At 40.0% G+C, this 26,627-nt stretch overlaps 1 protein-coding gene across 3 annotated transcripts in view; it reads right to left on the bottom strand.

Moving 5' to 3' along the window:
• Positions 1–26,627, bottom strand: part of GALNTL6 (polypeptide N-acetylgalactosaminyltransferase like 6) — a 1,198,528-nt gene that overhangs the window by 87,097 nt on the left and 1,084,804 nt on the right. For all 3 annotated transcript variants that reach the window (XM_056113868.1, XM_056113867.1, XM_056113866.1), the window contains exon 9: positions 17,158–17,265. In XM_056113868.1, coding sequence (XP_055969843.1) covers positions 17,158–17,265 — 108 coding nt within the window. The remainder of the gene's footprint in view (positions 1–17,157; positions 17,266–26,627) is intronic.

The following is a 26,627-nucleotide window of genomic DNA, read 5'->3' as shown; positions in this document are numbered from 1 at the left end:
ACCACTTGGTCTCAAAGAACAGCAGTGCTCAGTAGTGATGAGAGGTGAGATTCAGCATGACCAGGATGGACAATCTCTGGCTTACTATTGACATTGGTCAGAAAACAAGCTGGGAAAGGATTTTTGAGTCAGCCTCTTTGAACTGTCCATTCCAGCTTTGAGTGCATTATGGAAAGGGGAGATGGGGAAGTGGGGCCCTTCTATTCTTGATGATGTAGGAGGTGTTCATTTGCTGTGTTTTTTTTCCAGCAAGGGCATCATGTTCAAGTTCAAGAAAGAACTTGTAAAGTAGTTCTAGAAGCTGAGGAGTGAATTTATTTCAGGCATAGAATTCCAACAAGCGCTATCTCTAGATTTTTAATTTTAAAAGCTGCGGAATTTCAGATTTCTTGAGTGCTAAATGAATTAAAAACTGTTATTTCAACCAAAACCTTCTGTGTATAAAACACTGCTAGCACCTTCTATTTTTATGTCTTTTTTCTGTGATTACTTGTGCATCATATCTTCCCTTCACATGCCCAACTGGTATCAATATTTCCCTTGGCCAAATTATTTGTCACCCAAATAGTTACACACTATTAAGTTTTTTCATTCAGACTTGTAGCTGTAGTATTAAAGTTTTGTTTCCTTTGCAGCAATAAGTTCTAAATTTTTCTTTCATCCTACTGCTCATCTGTTCTTTGACTTGGTATTTTCCTGGGAACATTAAATCACATTTCCAGCTCAGTTCATAAGTGCAGATTTCCGGTTCTGACTGATCACCTTTGTTGCACCGGGTGAGCAAAACAGATTGTTGTACTATACTTGCTGGTTCATGACATGCATTAATCTACTCACTAATTATTTTTTTTTTGTGTGTGTGTGTCTGTCTGTCTGTGTGCTCCACATTTTAGAATCTACTGTTTGATTATACTAAAAATTCAATCCCTTTTCAATGTCTTAGGATATTGTCAGAGATACTTACACATATTTCAGGGATATTGTCCCTGAATACATATGTCCCATGCATGTGTATCATCTGAACCATTTCACCTTAGTTATGCATTTCTGTTCCTTTGGTTCCTTTGTGAGGCTACAATCATTTTGTGTATATTAGCCTGACTACAATTCACATGTGGTGTGTGTCAATATTAAGCTATTGTATTATGGAGGGTTTTGTAATAGACTTCTCTATCTTCAGCCATCATTTGGTGGAGGGGTTCATGGGGGGGGGCGCGAAGAGGGGTTGCTTTTCTCCCAGAAATTGCTGATAGCTGGCAAAGCCAATCTCACACAGAAACAATTTCTTATTTGTCACAGATCCTCCTCCAGCGAGGAACTGCATCACTATCCCCAGACTTTCAGTGTTCTGCACTGATTTGAACGCATTTTTTTCTTTTTCTTTCTTTCTTTTATTTTTTTTAATTTTTTGTCTTTGAAGCCCAGGAGCATTTTAGGAGCTCTGGAAGTTTCCCCCTCAAAGCCCTCTTATCAGTGTTAATGTGATGCCATCCCGGATTGAGTGCGAAAGAGAATCTCTTTAAGAGAGCCCCAACCTCAGGATAATTATTCAGCCTAGCACTACTTTTCTCTGATCTGCAGCATTCTTTGAAGTCAGGGGGAAGCCTTCAGCATAAGGAGACACTGGCTAACCCAGTCCTAAACAGCCAGCCTTTCTGACAGGCAATTTCCTCTCTTTTGCTCAAGGCTGTGTTAGCTGTTTGCAAGCGATTACCCGCTCTTGGCTGTTTTGATATAATATAATTATCTCTCTAGTGTATTTTTTGGCTGAAGATTCCAGATATTTATGAAAGTGTTCTGATGGCAAATAATGTAGCTTTTACATAAAGGACAAACAGAAAACAACTCCCCAGTTTCTTTAACTACATGTCTAATTTTTAAAAAAAGTGTGTAGGCCTAATTAAATTAAAACAAGTTTATTGAGTAATAATAATTGACATATGATTAATGGCTCATATTTAAAGTGTACAAATTTAGTATATTTGGACATATGTAAGATTAGTGAAACTGTCACTGAAATCAAGATAATGAACATATCTATTACCTCCTAACTGTTTGATATGCTTGTTTGAAATCTTTCTCTTGCTTCCTTTCTTTGGCATCTTTATCATCCCTAGGCAACCACTGCTCTGTTCAATTTAATTTAATTAATTTATTATTTTTTATTGAATCATCATGATATACACAGTTACAAAGTTGTTCATGATTGAGTTTCAATCAAACAGTGTTCTACACCTATCCCTTCACCAATGTACATTTTCCGCCAACAATGTCCCCAGTGTTTCTGCTAATTCCCTCTACCTCCAGACTATCCATATGGCAGATACTTTTCTTCTCTCTCTCTTTCTCTTTTCCTTTTTTCTTGGCACTGTGGTTTGCAATGTTACTGTTATTGTTACTGAAAAGGTATCATGCATATCACCTTACCTCCTTTCAGCACTCAGTTCTTGTTTAGAGTGATCACTTCCCTATGTTCAGTGCACTATTATTCACATAGCTCTGCTTTTTTATATTGTTATTTATATATATATACATATATATTTATTTATTTATTTAGTTTGGGGGCCACTCTTCTCTGTGCTCAAGGTTTACTCCTGGCACTGCACTCAAAAATCACTGATGGTAGGTGGGGGACCTTGTGGGGTGCTGGGGATTGAACCTGGGTTGGTGGATTGTGTGCAAGGCACTCTACCTTTTGTAGTATTTTTCTGGCACCTTTTCTCAATTAAAAGTTGTTTTTAACTAAAGTTTTCTTTTTTGGGGAGGAATTTAGGCTTACAGTAAAATTGATAAGTGATTTCAGAGATTTCCCATGACCAAGTGCCTATTTTTCTTGTGTAAGAAATCTTTCCCTAACATCACATTTTCTTATTGTATTTTTTCAAGAGATTTTTCAGTTGTATACAAGATTCCACTCCTGAACTCTGAAATTTCTTCCATTGAGTCATCTGTTGCCAATATAAACTGTATTGGTTACTGTAGGTTTCTAATATCCACTTTCCAATATTCATATAGTGGTATTAAGTCCTTTTATGGAATTGTACACTTGCAGCCACCTTTGATCTCCATATGTTTGGCAGCCAAAACCAAAAAATTTAGCCTATTTAACAATAATTCGCCCTTACCCCTTTTTCTAACTCTTGACAAGCACTGTTCTACTTACTATCTGCAGTAATTTGATTACTCCGCCTATCTATGTGGAAGAAATTGTTGGTAATTGCTGTATTAATTAATTAATGATAATAACAAATTGATCTTCCCCAAATTGCTTAAAATAATAGCACTGTAGCACTGTCCTCCTGTTGTTCATCTGAAAGAATCCATATTAGGGCATCAAATTTTTGTGTGCTTCAGCTAACTTGCAACATTGCTTTCTGTAAAACTGCTTGGCTGTTTTGCACCTGGGGGATAGGGGACTTGGAAAGTGAACATGGCATAACTTCTTTCTAAACCAAGTGTGACAGGATTCAGGTGTATTTACTGTTCCTGAAATGTACTGTCTCAGTAAAGCACCCTGCAGATTTGGGTAAAGGATAACTCAGGATGCGGGTGATTGGGGGAAATTGCCCTTTCCTGGAATGTATTGTCTCACTAAAGCACCCTGCAGACTTGGGTAACTCAAAAGGAGGGTGGTCAAGGGAGATTACCTAAGGCTTAATGATTCCAGCTATAACCTTGCTTGTGCTGACAATCGATGTACGATGTACGTAAATGCTGATCTTTGAATCTATAGGCTAAGGAGTGAGGTAATTTTAAATGGATTGGTTAGGAAAGTATATGTTGTTACAAATCTATTGGCTATGAAATGCGCGGGCTTTGCTGTAACGGCCAGTGAAGGCCTATATAAGATCCCCTTTGAAGAAGTTCTGGGCTCTCAGCCACTGCCCATTTTTGGGGTATGCTGCAGAGCCCCAGCATGCTGGTCTAAATAAACCCTGTTTTTACTCCTGCAGGAATTGTGTCTATCTGGTCTCTCCGCGCCTCCCAGGGCTAGGGAACTCCCGATCCCAACACATCGATTTACTCGAGCAGGCACCAATAACGTCTCACAACAAATTGTGAGACTTTTTGTTACTGTTTTTGGCATATCGAATACGTCACGGGTAGCTTGCCAGGCTTTACCATGTGGGCGAGATACTCTCAGTAGCTTGCAGGGCTCTCCGAGATGGATGGAGGAATCGAATCCAGGTTGGCTGCGTGCAAAGCAAATGCCCTACCCACTGTGCTATCACTCCAGCCACCTTAAAAATTTTTGTTACCTCCCAGATCACCCCAGGGTGGCCTGTTTAATCCTCAGCACCAAAGAGCTTGGACACTCAGGCCCTCACATTGAACACTGTCCATGTTGGCTGAGAATCACCAGGAAGGATCCTCCTGGCCTTCTGAGCATAGCCTGGGAGCTAGAGAGACCCTAACCCCAGACATCTCGAATAGTTTCTTCTTTTCCTTTTATGTAGGAGTACTGCTATTTATTCAGTCACTGATTAAGCTGATTGAAGTAGGTGTGAACCCTGTATTACTTTTTAAAAAAATATTAAAACTTTTTTTCATAAAGTTGTTCACAATAGTTGTTTACACTCAATATTTCAACACAAATCCCACCATCATTGCACATTCACACCATTATTACTTTGAATCTTCCCACCATTACCCCAGACTGCCCCTCAGGCAGATGCTAAATAATTTAGTATTGCTTGTCATGAATAATATGAGGTGTCAAATGGCCATGAAAGTGGCTTCACACTCCTTGAATTCTAAAATTTTTAATTTGTTGTCCAGAGGCATATCTGAGGCATGCTGCTCTCTTCCAAGATTAATTTGTGAGTCTTTGAGCCATTAATAAGACATTAATGCGCTTAAAAGGTGCCCAGAGGCAGTTTTGGGGCATGGCTACCAGGAAACTGGAAGGGTGGGGAGACGAGGAGTGGGAGGAGATCACCCATTCACAACTCCATGAAGACTGGAGTTTTCAGTCACTAGTCCTGCATACCTGGATTTTTCAAAGAATTCAATCTCATGTGTAGGGGGCTTAAGAAGAGCCTTTGAAGATTGGTGTGAGCATGGCAGTGATTGGATTCTGGAGGTTTAAGGCTGCTAGGGTTCATCTGGGGCAGGCGGAGGGGCACACTCGCGCCCCCCCCCCCCCCCGCCTGAGGTGCCCAGGTGAAATCAGCTTAGCACAGGGTGGGGAGACATCTCTGCGGCATGCTGCTCTTCTCTGAGATTCATTCGTGAATCTCTGAATCAGGGCAATTAATCATGTCCATTAACACCCCAGATATCTCACTTAAATGGCCTGCTTTTGATCTCTTTTGAGATTTATTTATGGGTCTCTGAAGCATGGCTGACAAATGAGCTTCTATAGCTGAGCTGGTTTGTGGGCGTGGTTCCCACATATCTAACTTTTGGTCCTTTAATTTCTTGGGAAACTTGGTTCCAAGGTGTTGGGGTCCAGTCAGAGGCACAGAGGCAATTTTGGGGTATTAGAATCACATAGTTTCTGAAGGTCAGACATTTGTGCATAGTTTGGCTGGGAAATCTGTCTTGAATTTGTATGTCTAGTTTAATTTGGGGGCTGGAGCGATAGCACAGTGAGTAGGGCATTTGCTTGCATGCGGCCGACCCGGGTTTGATTCCTCCAGCCCTTTCAGAGAGCCTGGCAAGCTACCGAGAGTATCCCGCCCACATGGCAGAGCATGGCAAGCTCCCCATGGCGTATTCGATATGTCAAAAACAGTAACAACAAGTCTCACAATGGAGATGTTCCTGGTGCCCTCTTGAGCTAATCGATGAACAATGAGAGGACAGTGCTACAAGATAGTGCTACAGGGCTACAGTCTAATTTCAATCCGGGAAGCTGTCTTCCTAAATCTTTAATGGGCCTGGAAGTTCTTTCAAGATGATTCACATGTCTGGCAAAATTATCAGTAGGAAGACTGAGCTTTTTCCCCAACCAGGCCTCTTTATAAAGCCTATGGAATATCTTCATGACATCATTCAAAGCAAGTCATATGAGGTCAAGCTGCCAACTTGCAATGCCTTTTATAATGGTACCAGAAGCAGAAACTAAGAATTCTAGTCTAGAAGAGCATATAATGTTTATTTTCTTATTTTGTTTTGTCTTTGCCATTTCTGAAGATGGACACTTGAACTTGAGGATAGAATACAATGGATGTATTTTTTTTCCCAATTGACCCCTTGAAATTCTGTATAAGTGGGGCTACTCTGAAGCTATCAAAATTGTTGAAGAAAACTGTTCACCTTCAAGTGAATGAGATGACCTACATCTCTGAGATAATCTTGCTCTCTGGGTTCAGCCAAAACCCAGAGAAGCTCTGGCACTTGAAGGTGGAGTCCTAGTTTCTCCAGAGACAAAACCATGAGTTAGAAATGACTGGTCCTACTGCGAGTAGGGATGATGCTGTGGTTTCTGCAACAGTGATAGAGTCACACAGGGGATCAAGTAGAAGCAGCATATCATGAGTGACAGTCAATGACCACTACACCTGACACACAGGTAAGTGAGCAAATGGGAAGTCAATGGGGATTGTCTCGAGATACTGATCATGCTTATAGTGTCACATACTATCACAGCTTGACTATAAAGGCTTTATGATCTTATTTGATCTTTTATGTTAGATGATTTCTATTAATACATTAGCATTTTAAAACATCAATCACAACCAGCATTTGTAATCATCAGATCAAGAGAATATCAAGTGTTTTGATCTTAAAAGAATATTTACGAGCAAGTGTTCTAATATCTGCTGATTAAATTCACTGGTGCTACCGCCCTTATCCCATTCATTATCAGTAAACATTCCTTTATTCTTTATGCCCTCACAAGAAAAAAATCCTTATGATTTGTAATAGACTATGTGGGGTTTTTAGGTTGTAAATATGATCTTTTCAAAGTTGAGGTAATTTGTGACATTTTAATTTTTATTCTCTGTTTTCAGAATTAGAATACCACAAGGTTCCAGAAACCACAAAGTTGCCGTTTACTTTTGGACCAATTCTCTATGTGTATAAAAATTACAAGTGGAACTTTTCTTTCTTTTTCATTTCAGATGCCACCAAAAAGAAGATATACTTGAACTGAAAATGGAATACTTGCCATGAGCTAATAAACTTTTAGAAACAAGGGTGATTAGTCTAGAAATTAAAGAGCAGCAGTCTGAAACATATTGTCACTGTGCATTTACACATCTCGTGGTAAGATGCTAATTCTACAAAATTAATTCTTCCCTTCCAGGTGCTCCTGTGGCTTCTGCATCTGATTGAAGTTCTGGAAGGCAGAGTTACAGAGATGCCAGCATAGTCCCTTTGGCAAAAGCAGCATTTTTTGGTTTTGTTTGGGGGACTATGGTTTGCTGAAATATTTTAATTTGCTTAAGCTTCAGTAGTTTAATTTTGTAGCAGCAGGAGCCCATTTTGCTGAAGCAAACCTTCTCCTTTCGAAGGCTTCCAAATGCAGGAAAATGTTCACTTTTAATGGGGATCATGATAAAAATGCAATTATAACTTCCCTAGCCCACAAATGGAGCCCACCGTGTAGTTTGTTTCTTGAGTGCTTTGAAAGAAAAAAAAATTGAAAGCTATATAAATGCTAACTAGCCACATAAAACGGCAAGGTTCTGTAAGCAGAACAAAGAATAACCAGAAACAGACGGGAAAAGGTACCATAGGAAAGTGCAAAGAAATCCTACTTCAATTTCATTGAGAAAAGGAATATAATTAATCCGAACAACAGTAAACTTCCTAAAGTTAATCTATAAAATCTTCCAATAGGCTTAATGAAAAAAGGAATGTGAATTGGAATGCTTGGGGAAAGCTGATGGTGATTTCACTAGTCTGACTTCATTAGAAGTTCTGTTTTAGATGTTAGAATGCACTTGACAAGTCATAACTGAGTTAAAACTTGGGACAGTTCTGAAGCATATTGAATCTTAATTGAGCAAAATTATTCTGTTGGAAAGAAGATATCAATTGTGAGAAGTTTTTTTTTTTTGGCGGGGAGTGGTGATATATAAGGCAAAATATTATAAAGAATCCAAACTTAATGTTACTTTACAAAAGTTTTGTAGGAAATTTCTATTTCAAAATTTCTATTTCAAAAATTTTAAAATAGCATCTTTAAGTGGCAAGAGATTGTACTGGTAGTAATTTGTGAGTTCACTTTCTTTGCTACTGTTAGTTGTGATATACCATGCTTTTCCCCTATATTGCTTACTTATGTATAGTCATGTTGTTTGTTAAATAGGCCCTCCCGTTGATCGTCGATTTGCTCGAGCGGGCCCAGTAACGTCTCCATTGGAGACTTTGTTGTTACTGTGTCTGGCATATCGAATACTCTCGGTAGCTTGCCGGGCTCTCCGAGAGGGGTGGAGGAATTGAACTCGGGTCGGCCATGTTGGCCGCTTGTAAGGCGAACGCCCTACCTGCTGTGCTATCGCTCCAGCACAGTTTGTTTGTTAAATAAACAGAAAAAATACACTTGACTCTAGAACAACATGAATTTGAACGGCATGAGGCCATTTATATGTTTTTTGTAAATGTTTTTGGCTATATTGATAGCTTACTACTGGCTCTGTGTTCAGGAATCACTCCTGGTGAAGCTCAAGGGACCATATGTGGTAGCTGGGATAGAACGCAGGTTGGCTGTATGAAAGGCAATCACCTTACCAGCTCTACTATCTCTCCAACCTCTATATGTTGGTTTTCTTATACATAGAGGGTATAAACTTGTAGTATCAATAAGTAGAGTATTGAAAATACTATGAGGTATTTTCTCTTCCATATGATTTTCATTATAATATTTAATTTTCTCGAATTTACTTTATAGTAAGAATACAGTTTATATTACATATGACGTACACAATGTGTGTTTACTGGATGCTTATGTAATCAGTTAGACTTCTGGTCAACCACAGGCTCTTAGAAATTAAATTTGGGGGAAGTAAAGACTACATGCAAATTAAAGAATGAACAGGTTACCTATGACCCTAATCCTTGAGGTGCTCAAGGGTCGATTATATGTTAATACTTAAGAAAATTCTGATACCACTGGGTGAAGAAATAAGGGAGCAAATTAAGGACAAGCAGCCAGACATACACCTATGCTTCATGTTTTCTCATCTAATCTTTTGGCAGATGGAATCCTTTTTCACTGCCTGGTTTTTTTTTATATTATAAAGAAAAGGGCTGTTGTTAAAGAATGAGAATATGTGTGTTTTGTATGCCAGAATCATATCACCAGTGTGTATGTGTGTGTGAGGGTTGCGGGGTGTGTCCTTGGGAGAGGCAACACTCCATTTAACAAAGAAATGGCTTAATCCATTTGGAGAGATCCAGTGACCTTGCTTTATGCATTTCTTCCTGACACATAGTAGGTGCATGATAGATACTTACGGAAGAATTTTTTAAGCTCAAGCCTTCTTTGAGGCTGAAGATGACTTTTATCTTCACAATAGACAATGGATTTTTTATTCCTTAGCAATTTGTTGAGTCTTTATTGTAACATGCCAAATTTGGGATAGATTTTTAGGGAGGCTTTTATGGAGAACAATGGAGTTCTGTTTATGAAAGATGCTTGAAATTATGGAAGAAAAAGCTTCATCTAAAGATACAGTTGTGGAAAATGAATCATCTTTGGTTCTTGTCCCATGTATTGGTTGATATTACTGCTTTTCTGTTGTTGTTATACTCTAAGGAAGAATTAAAGGTAGTTATTGTTTGCAGAGGAACTCTTCTGCACACAGGTCCCAGGCATTTATGAGGCTGAATCTTTGGGGAGAAAACGATTGTTTTTGTCTTTCTGGAAGAAAGCCCATGATAGGCCACAATGTCCCTGAACTCAGTGATAGTTTCAAATAAAATATCTGAACTCCATTGTTTTGAGAACAGCAGAAAGATGCACCGGCTTCCATTGTTGGGTCTGGTTGTCATGCTTCAGCTCTGATTTGCCGGGCAGTTTTATGAGCGTGAACTGATTTACAATCATTGGGGAGAAAGGTCAATTTGTGAGAGTGTAGATATCCCATTCATCACAGTGCTTTATAGCCTTGTTGGTGGTTTTATTTTCAGATATCAAACTGGTCATTTTGGTCTTGTTAATGCTTTTCCTTTACAGCTTTAGTTTTCTGACACAAACAAGGAAGAGGCAGAGGCATCTATCAGTATTGTATTGGTCTGTTTCAGCTGCTTCAGACTAGGATGGGTGACATCATGGTAAAGAAGGAGGAGACACTCATTAATGGGCATGGGGCACTCTGACTTCGTCAGTGAAGTTCTTCTCCTCCTTTGCCTCCTTCTCTTGCTCCTCTTCTTCCTTCTCTTCTTATTTGCTTCCTCTTCCTCCCCTTCACTTTCTCTTTTCTATCCCTCCTTACACCTACTCCAGTATAAAGATTTTGAAAGGCTTATTCAGTCATCTGACTGAATATCACCAGGGATAAAACATCAGAAGAAAGGTATCTTGAGAAATCCACTTCAGAACTGAGAGAAACAAACCAACTATTTGCCTTCAGAATTCAGACTTAACCTTCAAGTGGTGAGGTATAATAACCATAGGAATATTCAACTGTCATTGGATTCTGATAAGAAAGCTTCAGAAAATGTGTAAAAATTATTTTGTAACATATGTATGTCACAGAGTATCTATAAGCCCATTAAATATGATTTGTTTATATAGAATATATATCACATTATCACATTAATTTATAAAATGATATATGCTATCTTTCAGGTATGCTTTTCTGTCCGGTCATAATACCAATATAAGCTGTACATAATGGTTTATTAATAAGTAAAATATGCAAGGTAGTATCTCTTTCCAGTGTGAATTTATTAACTCTTCTTTCATCCTCACAATATTTGCATTGTTCTAGATAGATTGTTACACAGTATTGACTCATTCTTATTGTCTTAGTTGGGGCCACTAGTTATGAGACTTTAAGGTCAGTTTTTGTCTTCATAATCATTTCTGCTTCCAGGGTATAGCCTGGTGCTTGATATGATAATATCGTTTTAGAAAGGAAAATGATTATTGGTTACAAAATCTCACAAAGTCTTTGTAACCTGTTAGAACCCTGGAGAGGAGGAAGACATCTGGATCTTTCTAACTGAACCCTCCTTGAGCTGTCACTTGTTACCCACCAAACCAAACCAGCACCAGCATCTTCCTTGCTTGATCCTCGCTGCCTGCTTTGTGCTGCTATGATTTTCTGCCAGACACCTTGAGAGTTACCTGGGGCTGCTCTCTCTCTTGCAGTGTTGCCAAATGAATAAAAATCTCAGGAAGTTTTCTTTACAAATGTTTCTGTTGTTCATAAAGGTGACTTTCCTTAGTCTTTCTCTCTTTTATCTTGTTGGTTGATCTTTTCATTTTAACCCTTTGATTTTCATCCTGGTACTTCTGGTTCAAAAATTATGAGTACCTCCCTGCAGTCTAAGAGAAGACTGTGGGCTTCTTGACTGCAAGTCCCCTAAGGTCTGTCTGCGATGCATGTTCCCGAGGTCCCCTACACAGGGGCTCAAAGGCATCACCCGGTGTGCCTGATGCTCCCTCCTGGTACTTAGTGCACAGCCTGTCTGATCTCCCTGATAGGGTCTATCAAGTCCAGGCCTTCCGATGAGCAGGGTAGGAGGGCCAGGTGGCAGAGCTCCAGACCTCAAGTTCCCACTCCCTGTTTACTTCCTCTGTCCTGTGTACAAGTGCCAGCCTGCATAGGCAGATTTTTTTCTGGAAACTCGAACTTCTTTGTTTTCATAGCCCATGTCCTGCAACTTGAGTAATGGGGACCATAAAGTGTGAGATGAAAGTTTAGGAAAGAAAAGTGACTGGTACTAGGTCAGTGGCAAAGCAAAGTTTAGTCTCGGATTTCCGCTCTCTTGTGTCTGTAGCAGACTTGGGGCGAGTCTTTGTTCCCACCTTGTGTCCCTTGGGTCCCTCCCCATAGTGTGAAGAAGAGTCGGCAGCCTCGTGAACCAACCTGACCAACTGTCCCTGGGCCCTGCATTTTCTCTTCTGGACGCCGCTACATGATAAGGGAGGGGGTGACTGCCAGGCCTGGCACAGTTCCTGTGTCAGGTCTCAGGAGTGTGCTTGTTCCAGGCATGGTAGGAGATTCTGTGAGGTGCCAGGAGTGTCTGCTCCCTAGGCAGAGTGCTTGGCTCATCTGACAGCCTACCGGAATCTGAGTGCCTGGGGGGAGTCTTCTACCACTCATACTGTCCCAACTTCCTATGTCAAGCCTTACTTCACAACAGGTTTTGTGACCAAGGATGGGGAATGTCATCCCATAGATGGGCATTACAGTGCTGAGAACTTTCTAGTATACCTCTGAAACTTGGGATGGGCACCCTTCCTGTGAGCAGACAGCAGCGAAGGTTCCTGAGCCCACTGAACACAGTTATCTTGCTTTATGGATGAGGGATGAAGCCCAGGTGAAGCGTAGATGTAAAGTCACTGGATCCCAGATCTCTGGGTTTTGTGGGGACTGACATAGAAATATTCGTTTAAAACAATTTAAATTTTTAAATTTTTAGTTTTTGCATTGCACACACAGCAAGGGTAAGGGCTTACACCTGGCTCTCAACCCTCCTGGTGGAACTCATGCTGGACCATGTGAGGTGCCCAGGATCAAATCTGTGGGTTGGCTGCATGTAAGGCAAGTGCCTTACCTGCTGTACAATCTCTCCAATCCCTCATTTTTATATTTGCCAAACAAAAGCATCAGTACAGATCAATTCTCTTATGTCCTGCTATAAAAGAAAAAGCCTATAACTACCTCATTTATAAAAAAAGTTATAAAATGAAATAAATTCAGCTTTGTGATTCTTATTTCACTCTATTCCCTGAGGTGGAATGCCAGGCTGGCTCTGGCCATTGGGCCTGAATTGGGGAACTGCTTTTCTCTGAACATTGCTCACTAAATTGAAGCATCCGTCAGGCTCTCAGTTCCAAAGCTGTGAATCCCATTTCTCCTGCTTTCCTCTATTTCAGAATTTCTCAACTGGAAGCCAAATGCCCCCAGCGGATGCCTAGAATCACAATATCACTGTCATCCCATTGATCATTGATTTACTTGAGCAGGTGCCAGTAACGTCTCCTTTCGTCCCAGCCCTGAGATTTTAGTAACCTCTCCTTTACTCGTCTTTCCCTATGCTGCCATATTAGAGGCTCTTTCAGGGTCAGGGGAATGAGGCCGGCTATTGTTACTGTTTTTGGCATATTGAATATGCCATGGGTAGCTTGCCAGGCTCTGCCGTGCGGGTGGGATACTCTTGGTAGCTTGCCAGGCTCTCCTAGAATAACATGCCTAGTCTAGAATATTCAAAGGGAACCATAGGTGAAAATTGCATGAAGAGGGGGTCAGGGTGGAAGACTACAAAAGCAGTTGGTAGGAGAGAGGGTGGGGTTTGGGGAGTGGGGAGGACCACAGGAAGGAAGCAAGGTTGGAAGGAGACCATAATCTGAAGAGTCTCTTCCACACATATCCATCTCTATAATACTTTGAAAAAGTTCTTTGTTGTCTTGTTTTGGCTTCATATAAGAATAGCTCCTGAATCTTCCAACCTGACTGTAATACTGGTACACTCGGGACGCAGTAATTATTTGAATTGAGTTCTAGAATACACGCCAATGCACTGATAGGACAGTGGTTTCCAACCATTCAACAGTTAATGACCAGCACTTGTTGGCAGAAAAACCAGTGGCTCTAGGGCTCTGGAGCCTGTTCATGTATTTTTCTGTGTTATAGAAATTTATGTGTTTTCCAGAAGCCTGCTGAAATTCTCAGTTTACATAGTTTCATAAATAAATAATGTATATCTTTGAAGAACTGAGCAAACTTTGCAAAGTAATAAAATTAGCCTTTGGAGTCAAGTTTCTGCCTTCCTTTTCATTTCCTAATGAGGCTGGAGAAATTTACTACTGAGTAAAGGCGCTCTTCGTCTGAAGTGTCTTCAAAACACTCATCATTTTTGATGAGAGAGTAATAATGTAGGGGGTAGGAAGTAGTGTAGATCTGCTTATGAAACATCAAAATTGTTTTTCATTTTAATATCCTTTTTTATTTTAAAAAATCATATAGTCCTCCTGAGAGTGACAGTTGAACTTCAATATTTATAACTTTCTGATTGCTCTTGTGTTTTGGGGGTGGTGGGAGAGCCCTCAAGTAGAACTTAAGTAGAAAAGATTAAAATCCAGAATTGTGAACCTCTTTATTTGAATGAACACTCACTTTTTGCTGGAAATTTTATATGCCAGTCCTACTTTTACTCTATTTGACAGGACTTAGAAATGATTTATTCCTTGAAAACATATAAATAATCTTATTATTTTTCAAGACAGGACCCTTTTGGAGCAGAACAACATACACAAGGCCTCATGCCACCACAAATTTACACTCCACTTTGGCACTAAACTAAACACACACACACATGCCACACCACACACACACACACACACACACACACACATATTTATCTTGTAAATGAATGTTTTAGTTTTGGGCACCCGAGTAGGAGTTTATGAGTGAGTGAGGACTAGTGACAGATCATCATTATCTTTGGAATATTTTAAGCTGCTATATTTACGATATTCATATGGCTAATTTGTGATGTGTGCTCCATCATTTACCTTTTTCTGAAATTTTGTTGTGTTCCTGAATGAATTTTCAGATTTATAGATCTATGACTATGTGAAATCATCATTTCTGAGTCCAGATGTAGTTTTATAACCACCTTACGATTTTGTGATGGGTTATTTTTCTCAAACAGCATCATTTCTACAATTACTTATGGGAGTATGTTATTAATATCTGCTTAATTTTTTGAAGAGGAGGAAATAATAGAACTATTTCCCTTCAAAGATAATTTCATTAAAGTCTAACTCCGTGAAATAAAATATGGATGTACCTAAAGAAAAATGGACTGTTTGAAAATGCTCTTAGAAAGGGAATAAGGAAGAATGCTCTCTTTCCCAAACAGATTCATCTTATAAATAAATTTTATTATGCCTTATTACAATATTTACATTTTTATGAAGAGCTAAGACCTGTATCATTTTCTTGTCTAGGTTTTTTCCTGAGTTCTTTCGACAAATATTTATTGACTGCTTATTGTAGATGTTGATTGTAGGCTAACAAATACATGAGAAAAATCTCTTTCTTTGTGGCATTAATATTCTAATAAATCCTGATGAACCAGCTTACATTTAAAAAAATTCTGCTAAGTGAGCCTATTAAATTTTGTATAAAAGACTCAATAGTTTTATATTGCAGCCTATAGGTAAAAAAACAATGATTAATAATTCAGGATTAGATTTCTGGGTAAGAATGTAACAAAGAAATGTGACAAAATAGCCTTTTTCTGAATTTGTCTTCTGAACAATAGCAGAACATAATTGTGGTGGATAAAACTAACCTGGCTCTGAGGTAAGGAACATGAAAACCAGAAGTGGTCAGAATTGGCTAGATATCTGGCAACTCTGTTCTCTGAAACAGGTATGGAAACATTCTAAAATGCAGAAAAGTATTTGTGAATTTAGTCCACTGACAAGATTTTTTTTTCAAAACCCTCTAAAAAACATATTTTGGACTTGGTCAGCTTTGGAGTTTTTGGGAAGGAGAAACACGGCAGGGCTGTCTCTAGTTAGAGATAAGCATCCCACTTCCTCCATTGCCCTTTTGTTCCTCAGACAGCTGATGAATCCTGCTGTGTTCTATGGAACAAAGTCCTGAAGGCCTGTGTCCAAGGCCTGAGTGAAAACTCCTCCTCTGCTATTCACTTGGCATGTGGACAGGAACAAGACAGCTTTGCAGTGTAGATGCAGAAAGGTTATCAGGAATATCTCTTTACCTACTTTCAACACTCAGTTTCTGTCCAGAGTCATCATTTCCAGCTAATGGTCTCATAATGGACTCTTCCCTGTCTTAACTACCCTCCACCTCCCACACTCCTGTGGTGCTTTCCAGCCATTGACCAGTTCTCCTGGCCCATTTTTTCCTGGCCTTGGGTATTCTGGGCTGGGGCGATAACACAGCGGTAGGGCGTTTGCCTTGCACGCAGTCAACATAGCCGACCCGAGTTCGATTCCTCCGCCTCTCTCCGAGAGCTTGGCAAGCAGCCGAGAGTATCTCGCCCGCACAGCAGAGCCTGGCAAGCTACCCGTGACGTATTCGATATGCCAAACACAGTAACAACAAAGTCTCCAATGGAGATGTTACTGGGCCCGCTCGAGCAAATCAATGAACAACGGGAGGACAGGACAGACAGGACAGATACTTTTTAAAAAAATATATATCCCAGAAATAAACGCAGTCATTATATACTTGGCCCTCTCCTTCTGAAACAATAATGCTTAAGATGAGAGAGAGAGAGAGTGAGAGCGAGAGAGAGAGAGAGAGAGAGAGAGAGAGAGAGAGAGAAGAGAGAGAGAGGAGGACAGAGGTGCCTGCCATGGAGGTAGGCAGGGGTGGGTAGCTTGGAGGGGTGGGAGAGAAACTGGAGGCACTGGTGCTGGAAAATTCCACTGGTGGAGGGATGAGTGTCGGAACATTGTATAACTGAAACCCAATCATGACAGCTTTGTAAAAAGATTAAAGGATAAATTAAAATAAAAAGAACAAGCCAGCTTGCTAACCCTCAATTTTCTCATATATAAAATCAAGGTAAGAATACCAAGTTCATGTGGTGAAGATAAAGTCTGTGAAAATGCATTGAAATAAATAATAACAAGGATTATTGTAATAGTCAAAACTTCCTCATGGGGCTGGAGAGACCTTACAGAGTTAAGGTACTAGCTTTGCATATAACTGACCTAGGTTTGATCTTCCAGCACTGCATATGGTTCCCTGAGTATTACCAGTAGTGACCCCACCTGAACATAGAGCCGTGGTAAGCCCTGAGCACAGTTGCATTTTGTTTTTTTTCCAATCCAAAAAGGGAAACTACAAAAAGAATTTTCTTATGAAATTAAAATCTTGAGTAACACAGAAATTATTTACTTACATACTTCCAAAATGGAATAGCAAGTGGTGGAAATTTTTGATCAGAACTTTCCTCAAACTGTCTCTAAATTATACCAGGTGTGAGATTTCTTACTGTGCCCACAGACACCATTTCAAGCCCATCTTATCCACAGTTACTCACTCTTGCCAAGCTGGTCCCAGATGGAACTTTATAAGGGACGTATTTCCTGTAGATATGACCAACTCTAGAACATGGCACATCAAACATTTCTCCTCCACACATCCAAACCTAAAGAGGGGACATTTAAAAGTACAAAAGAAGAGAACAGTAAATTTCATATAAAAAGGAATTAGTAGCAGTGGAATAAAAAACTTCGAATCTCTAATTTATACTTGTTATGAATGGTTAACGAAGAAAACAAATCAAAGTTAAGAAAGCCCCTAGATGCAAAATTGTATAGAATCTAGATACTAATTCATTAAAGTAAAATTTCTGTAAAACACTGGCATTTAAAAACTTTAAGTAGAATTTTATCATGAATATTGCAGAGACTTGTGATTTAACGCTTGAGACATCTTATTTATATGGGGATTTGGTCTGGAAAGTTTGTGAAATCATTTGAAGAAAGTACATTTGAACTTCAATGTCAATTTCAAATTTAAAATATAAAAATGGAATTCCTAAAATAGATGAACAGAATATGAATATAAAAAACCCAGTTACATCCATATTTTCTTGCCTAGATTCTGAAATTTTCAGGAGAGTTTTAAAAATCATAGGTTCATTATAATTTTTTCCCAACTCTGATCTTTTCTTAGGCACTGAAATAATTGGTTAGTGATGTGGACTTAGGAAAAAAAAATCAAGGTATGTGTTAAGATTCTGTGCTTAAATATAGTAACACAAATTAATTGGCTCCCTTTTACCATGGCCACCTACTCAAACTGACTCCTGTTCAATCATGACTTATAGAATATAAGTGACGAATATAAAGTGACTAATCACTAAAACATAAATCCAGTCTTTATAGATACTATTTTCATTGCAAGAAAAAAGTTAAAAAGAGCCGGATACTGTGATGGTTTTGTGTATTTGACTTGGTCATACCACGGTGCCCAGATATTGGTCAAACATTGCTCTGTATTGCTCTGAGTTTTTTAGTTTTTGGGTGGGACTGATATTTTAATTGGTGGAAATTATGATGTAGCAGATTAACCTGAACAACGCAGATGATCATTATTCAGTCAGATGTGGGTCTTAATAACAAGGACTGACATTTGCAAGGCAAAAAGAAATTTTTCCAGCTGACTCCTTGGCATTTGAATTGCATCTTTTCCTTTGGTTTTTAGCCTAACTTGAATATTTTGGCTTTATCAAGCTACCCACATGCTATGTGGAGCGGTAGGGCATTTGCCTTGCACACGGCCGACCACCCAGGTTCGATTTCTTTGTCCCTCTCGGAGAGCCTGGCAAGCTACCAAGAGTATCCTGCCTGTAGTGTAGATCCCAGCAAGCTCCCCATAGCGTATTTGATATGCCCAAAACAGTAACAAGTCTCACAATGGAGACGTTACTGCTGCCCACTCAAGCAAATCGATGAACAATCGGAGGACAGTGCTGTAGTGCTACCCACAATAATGTTGAGCCAACTCCTTGAAATTAATCTCTCTTCTCCACCTCTCTGTCTATCTCCCTCTGTCTCTCTTTCTTGACGGGTTCTCTGGAGAATTCTGGCTAATAAAGATGCACAGCTAGTTTTAAAATGTGATTGTGAAAGAGAAAGGGAATGTTTATCTCTTCACTTATATTTGCTTCTAATTCTTCTTTCACTAAGAGGAGTGAGATTGGTGAATAAATAATTTTTAGGGCAAATGGAAGCACAAATTAATTATGAAAATAATAGTTGCTTTTAATGAATTTAGAAAAACTCATGGTGCCAATTTCAAGTCGGTGAGATATTTATTAATGTTTATACCAAGATGATAGATGTATGTCTGGTTGATATAAAGTTGATAGTGAAGTGAACAGTCTAAACTGCAATTACAAACTGCCAGAAAAATTTCAGAGGCCAAAAATGTAAGAATAAACACAAAAAAATAAGGTCCTAGTCTAAGATCTTAAAAAAATAACTCTTCTAGTGCAGAATGGTTTGGAAAGAAACCTAGTTACACAGAACATACATAACCAACATAAGATGGATCAGTCAGGGATTAAGGGTGTTATATGTCTGAAATCTTAGGCAATTTCTGGAATTTGCCAGAAAAAAATTTTTTTTTGCTTAAGAAAATGGCTGTGTGAAAGGTATACAAACTGTCAAAATAAATAATTGTAGGATGTAGAGATGTAGTCTTGATAAGGTACAGTGAAGCTTATTTAAAATATTTGATAGAACTCAAAATGTGGTAGAGAGTTCTATAGAAGAATATTAGGGGATAGTCCTAGGGTTAGTAGGATGGAGACACAGAGAGATATTTTAATTCAGTAGAAAAAAAATAAATTTTCTAGTAGACAGAATGACTAAAGATAAAGTATAGGACTCCTGTGCCACTAGATGTATTGAAATCTATAGTAAGTCGATGACACTTTGGGGACAAGCATAACATTTTGGATAGTCATTCAAGCTAGAAGATATTTTAGGGTGATTCTAATAACACGAGCTAGCATTTATCAATGTTCACTATGCCCTTTTTCATTTAATGCTCCAATGACAGATTTTATTCTTTTGCTAATAACGTAAGTGGGGAAAGGCAATCTAGGGAGATAGTAACTTTCCCAAAGTCATAGTACTGGTCAGCTCTATAAGAAAGGTCTGTATCCCCAGTACTAATATTATAAATCAATATTTTATCTACAAACTTTGTCAATGAAGGTAGAACAAAGATTTTTTTTTGGCTTTTGGGTCACACCCGGCGATGCCCAGGGGTTACTCCTGACTCATACACTCAGGAATTGCTCCTGGCGGTGCTCGGGGGACCACATGGGATGCGGGGAATCGAACCTGTGTCGGCCATGTTGGCTGCGTGCAAGGGCAAAGGCACTACCCGCTGTGCTATCGCTCCAGCCCCAGAACAAAGATTTTAAGCTTTTCAGACCATATGGTCTGTCTTGCATCTAAAGGTTACTCTGCTAAGCAAAAAGGCATGGCTGGATTTTTAGTAGAACTTTATTTAGGAATACAGCTAGTGGGCATAGTTTGCTGGTTCCTGTTCTATAAAGTACCCAGTCTTTCAAACACTGATATTCAGAGATTCTAAGATAGCTCGATGGGATATCCTATTTTCCCAAACCAGTCACCACAGCATCTACCACTGCACATGCTGATCTTCCATGTGGTCTTTATTTTCTGCTCTTGGCATGCAGGTCTATGTCTTCTTTCCTTGAATATGGGTCAGCTTGTGACTTCTTAGCTGGTAGAACAATACATAAAAATAACAGAAGCTAGATCCTAAAGAGCTATATAGCTTCCACCTACCCACAGGGGTATTCACTTTTGTGGTAATTCTGAGCTTCCATGAGAGATATCTGACTCCTCAGGAATATGAGACTCTACAGCCTATATGAGAAGCTGTGTGTGATACTTAGATCAGCAGTCTCTTGTTTTCTGACAGTTTATATCAATTGTATGATATGAATGAAGATTCCTCAAGCTGATGCTTGCTCCTAGTGGTTGCACTACCCCCAGCTGAGATTCCATGTATTATAAAGCAGAAATGCAAATACAAATACTTTGCACCTTTTCTTAAATTTGGAGCTGATACAATCCATGAGTTCAGTCTACTGGTTGCCTTATGCCTATAGGTGTTTCACTGCTTTATTATACAGTAATTGTCATTGGAATTACCTATTTGCAAATTCATGTTGAATATGAACTGCTAACACGGAGAGCAAAAATGTGTGTCCCGTTCATAGATTTTATCTTATTTTATTGGGAGAGCTACAGTTCTAAGACTCACCAATTTCCTTGCTCATTTCTTTTATATTGAAGTTTGTAATTTGCCATTCCTTTTATATGGTCTTGCATAGCTTAGTGATGAAGCAATGTTCTGAGGGATTAGGCAATTTCACCATTGTGTGAATATCACAGCATGCAATGACATAGACCTATTCAGATAGACTACTACACACCTAGACTACTACTAGTCTGTTTGAGCAATTATCACATATGAGGTCTGATTTTGAGAAGTACTTATGGGTGCATGACTATATTTACATGGGGTAACATGTAAATATTTCTTAAATGCAAACATTTTTGTAACTATTTCAATTGCTTGCTAGTAGATTATGAACAAAACTGATAAACATCATCTTTGGGCCAAAATAATTAAGACTGGACTTTTCTACCTTCTTTATGATTTTTTTTAAACCTCAGATAATCACAAAGTTGTTAGAGTGAGTTTTGTGAAACAGGAACGTCACTAAATGAGTGGGGTCTGGCCTTCATACAATTGGATAGGACAATTCTCAGCTTCTGATGCTCTTGGACATTTGCTGTTTCCTTACTGTGCTTCTTCCAAGACATCTCAGATATGAGGAGATGCTGCTACAGCTGTCCTTCTCCTTCTGACAAACTTCACTCAGCATGCTAGTTTAGCTAATTTAGGTTATTGGAAGAATTCAATTCCTAAAAGTTGTAATATTGTAAACCCCCTCCTCCTCCCCCTCCCCCTCCTTTATTTTTGTGTCACATCCAGTGATGCACAGGGTTTACTCCTGGCTCTGCACTCAGGAATTACTCCTGGAGGTGCTCAGGGGACCATATGGGATTCTGGGAATCGAATCCAGGTCAGTCACGTACAGGGCAAACACCCTACCCACTGTGCTGTCACTCCAGCCCCCCCACCATTTCATTTTCTTGCTGAATGGTGACCAAGGATTGTTCTGAGAGGTACTTGTTAACATGCTTCAAGAACCCTCTCCCATTAATACTGATCACCTCCCTTATGTTAGAAATAAAGTCAATAGTGGCCCCATTTTCAAGACAAACCATTTTATACTGAATAGAAAATTTCGAGCAGTGAGCCTGTATAACGAGAGAAGAATGACTGTACATGTGCAGGAGAGCATATACCCTGAAAAGCTTTCCCCTCTACATGAGAACAACAAGGGATATAGACAGAAAAAGCTGACTTCTAAAGACCCAAGCAATCCCAAGGAGTGCATGCATTCAAATTGCCCAATCGGAAAAATAAAACTTAGATGGCATCTGGGAAGATGGTTCATTCTAGAGTTCAGCCAATGAGGAATGGAGGAAGGAGGAATTTTATACTAGGCAATTAAATGCTTGTCACAACCACTTTGGGTGTGCCTACATACCAAACACACAGTCTTGCAAGGCTACCAGTAAACTCTGTGACTGTCACTGTGTCTTTTCTTTAAATTTTTTGGTGTGGTTGTACCTCTCACACTTATGTGGAGGCCTTTACCTGCTTAAAATTACAATGACTTTTTGGGCCAACCTGGAAGAAATCTCTTCTGTTTAAAGACCTCATATGATTAGGTTGTGCCCATCAGGATTCTCATTCTATCTTGGCAACTTATCAGTAAACTTAGATTTGGTAAATTTCTTTTCCCCGGCATGGATAGATAATTGTGGCAGTAAACTAAGAAAGAGTCATTTTAGGATTCTGCCTACTACTTAGCTCTCCAGTGAATGCAAATTTTGTGCCTTCTCACTAAGGTCTACATCTTATTCTTAAAATTCCTTTCATCAGAAAATGATTTTCCCTATTCTACTAAACAAACTCAGGAAATTTTGGTCCAGAGTTTTGAAAATGATAGATTCAGTAATTAAAAGTGATAGAACCCTAGAACTTGCTTCTATTTGTTGCCAGCATAAACAATTAAAACATGAATTGAGTTTATCATGAGTAACTACACAAAGAGGGCTGGAGCGATAGCACAGCGGGTAGGGCGTCTGCCTTGCACGCAGCCAACATGGCCGACCCGAGTTCAATTCCTCCACCCCTCTCGGAGAGCCCGGCAAGCTACCGAGAGTATTCAATATGCCAGACACAGTAACAACAAAGTCTCCAATGGAGACGTTACTGGGCCCGCTCGAGCAAATTGATGATCAACGGGATGGCCTTTAATCTTTAATCTAATCTAACTACACAAAAATATTTCAGTTGTCTTCCATACTGCTAGGATAAAGGGTAAAGTTGCAGTTTGCATTAGGTACCTTTGTTTTCTGGTTTTGACTTGATTGTCTCTAAATACTCTTGCCCATCTCCACAGTCCCCACCGCCTTTGGCCATTTTTAATTCCATAGAAAGCCTTACATTTCCTCAAGACTTATTACAAAAATGGTTCTTTGTAAAAGCAATTCTTTTTTTGTAACTTCTCTCTCTTTCTCTCTTTCTCTCTCTCTCTCTCTCTCTCTCTCTTCCTTTCTCCCTCTACTTTCTTCCTATTCCTTATTTATTTTCCATGTTGAACCTTCAACCTCACAATGGAATCCCTGGATTTATTTAGTTAGGGCCTCTGTTTTATAATGCCTCTCCATCCTGTATGTCCCTTTCACATACTTTATTTACTGAGTTAGCATACTTTTTGTAAGCAGTTTATATATATGACAAGCAGTACTCAACTTGTTGGAGCTATAATGTGTGACCAGTTCAGAGTCCCGAAAGCACACAATTTCGGAGGTAGTACTTATGACAATTGTAAAAAATTATTTACTTGTACTAGTCTATGTCTTCAGCTGCCAGAGCCCTGGTCAGGGCGGGGAGGAAAACTCAACCTGCTCCCCTCCAAGGGGCCCTGGCGAGGACAGCCAGGTGTGGGGGTAGGAGACTCTGCGTTGTTCTCTTCTGGGAGCTGGGTTTTATAGTCTCTGAGTCTTGGCCATTGATGGGATTACACGGCGCCAGGGGGCCAGTTGGTGGGCGTGACCCCCGCCTACTTGGAATTTGGAGGATCTGGGTGGAGGATGCTCAGCCCCGATCTGAGTAGGTTTGGAGATCTCAGCCCCAGGACCCGCGTGCCTCCAGAACCAGCCATCACCATGCTGAGACCACTTTCCACACACATGAAGGTACCGGCAGAGGAACAAAGGCACGCGGGTCTCGGGGTTGAGATCTCCAAGCCTACTCGGATCGGGGCTGAGCATTCTCCACCCAGATCCTCCAAATTCCAGTAGGCGGGGGTCACACCCACCAACTGGCCCCTGGCATCGTGTAATCCCATCAATGGCCAAGACTCAGAGACTATAAAACCCAGCTCCCTGAAGCGTGCGGCCACATTCGCTGCCGCGCGACATTTTATTATTTCATTCTTAGTTTGGACATACTGGCAGGCTACCGAATGTAACCTCCCCACATGGCAGAGTCTGACAAACTCCTTGTGGCGTACCCAATATGCCAAATACGAGTAACAATGATGGTTCTCGTGGCGCCCATCTCATCCCAAACCCAGGGTTCCGTAGAGGCGTGGCCTCCTCAAAAGTGGGCGTGGCCTCAAAGAGGGCGTGGCTTAATTTCCGCGTTAGCGGCTGCAGGTTGTTTTCCCATACTAAGGAACCTAGTCCCCAAGGAATCTAGTCCCCAACCTACTCAGCAATATGAAGAAACAAAGAAAATCCCCAACACAAGGGGAGAACAACAGAAACAATCTAGAACATTTCGTCAATACAGCTCACCTAAGGGACCTCTCTGACATAGAATTCAGATACGAAGTCATGAAGATGTTCAATCAACTCAATGAAACAGTCAGACAGACAGCCAGTAACACTACAGAAAAAATCGACAAATTACGAGAAGAAATGAGAGCAGAAATGTCACGATTAAAAGATTCCATAGATGAAATGAGAAACTCAGTTTCTTCTCTTAAAAATAGAATGACCGAAGCTGAAGAGAGAATCAGTGAGCTGGAAGATCAGCTGCACCAAGCCAACACGCAACAACAAACAGTGGCAAGGGACCTCAAAATGACTCTACAGAGAACCAGAGTCCTAGCAGATGATTCCAAGAGGAACAATATTAGAATCATGGGGCTACCTGAAGCTCAGGGAAACAATACCCCCCAAAAAACACTGTCAAACAAATCATTGCTGAAAACTTCCCAGAGCTGCACAATGCAGCCATTCAGGTTCAAGGAGCCCGAAGGGTGCCAGCTAAAAGAGACCCCAACAAAAACACTCCAAGACATATCATAGTTAGAATGATCGATACTGCTGATAGAGACACAATACTGCAAGCAGCAAGAGCAAAGAAGGAAATCACATACAAAGGAGCATCCCTTAGATTCACAGCAGACCTATCAGAGGAAACCCTACAAGCCCGAAGGCAGTGGCTAGATATAGTCAAAAAACTCACTGAAATGAATGCTTCACCAAGTATATCTGGCTAAACTCTCCCTCAAAATCGAAGGAATGGTACACTATTTTATAGATAAACAGCAGCTCAGGAACTTCATAGACTCAAACCCAAACCTAAAGCAAGGCCTAAAGGGGCTACTATAAGAAAAGACAAACCCTACAACCACAACACACCCGCACAGAAAGATGACACAAAACCCCATAACCATTCTCTCTCTCAATGTTAACGGTCTAAATTCACCATTGAAGAGACACAGAGTGGCAAAATGGATACAGAGACAGAACCCAACATTCTGCTGCCTACAAGAAACTCATCTCAACAGCCAGAGCAAACACAGACTCAAAGTCAAAGGATGGAAAACAATCCTGCAAGCACACAACTCCCTCAAAAAAGCTGGGGTGGCCATACTAGTATCCGACAACATTAATTTCACCTTGAAAAAGATTAGAAGAGACAGTGAAGGCTATTTTCTCTTCATCAAGGGATACGTACAACAAGAAGAAATCACACTCTTAAATGTATATGCACCTAATGAGGGAACAGCTAAATATTTTTTTTTATTAGTGAAACACCATGAGGTACAGTTGTAGATTTACAATTTTTTGTGCTTTGGTTTCGATTATACAATGATCAGATACCCATCCCTCCACCAGTGCCCATTTTCCACCACCATGGATAATATCCCCCCCACCCCCATCCCCCCATCCCCCCGCCTCTGTGGCAGGGCAATCCCCTGTGTTCTCTCTCTCCTTTTGGGTGTTGTGGTCTGCAAAAGAGGCATTGAGTGGCAAACATGTTCAGTCCGTAGTCTGCTTTCGACATGCATCTCCCCTCCTGGGAGGATCCTCCAAACACCCTTTATTTGGTGCTCCCTTCTCTATCTGAACTGCCCTTTCCTCTAGAATACCCGGCTGGCCTCTAAGTTATGGAGTAATGCTCCTGGTGCTGATCTCAGCTATTCTTGGGTATTAATCTCATATTTTGTTACTTTATATCCCCCAGATGAATGCAATCTTTCTATGTCTATCCCTCTCTTTCTGACTCATTTCGCTTAGCATGATACTTTCCATATTGTACCACTCGTATGTAAATTTCATGACTTCATCTTTTCTAACAGGAAACAGCTAAATATTTAAAACAACTCCTAGCAGATCTTAAGGAGGACATCACTACCAACACAATAGTACTTGGAGACTTCAACATCACCTTATCACCTCTGGATAGATCAACAAGAACAAAACCCAGCAAGGAATTATTGGCTTTGAAAGAAGTAATAGAAGAGAAAGGGCTTATGGCCTTATACAGGGCTTTGCACCCCAAAAATAAAGAATACAC

The sequence above is a fragment of the Sorex fumeus genome, unplaced genomic scaffold, assembly GCF_029834395.1.
Source record: "Sorex fumeus unplaced genomic scaffold, SorFum_2.1 ptg000024l, whole genome shotgun sequence".
Classification (NCBI taxonomy): domain Eukaryota; kingdom Metazoa; phylum Chordata; class Mammalia; order Eulipotyphla; family Soricidae; genus Sorex; species Sorex fumeus.
The sequence above is the reverse complement of the archived record's forward strand: the minus strand, read 5'-3'. Positions and strand labels throughout refer to the sequence as shown.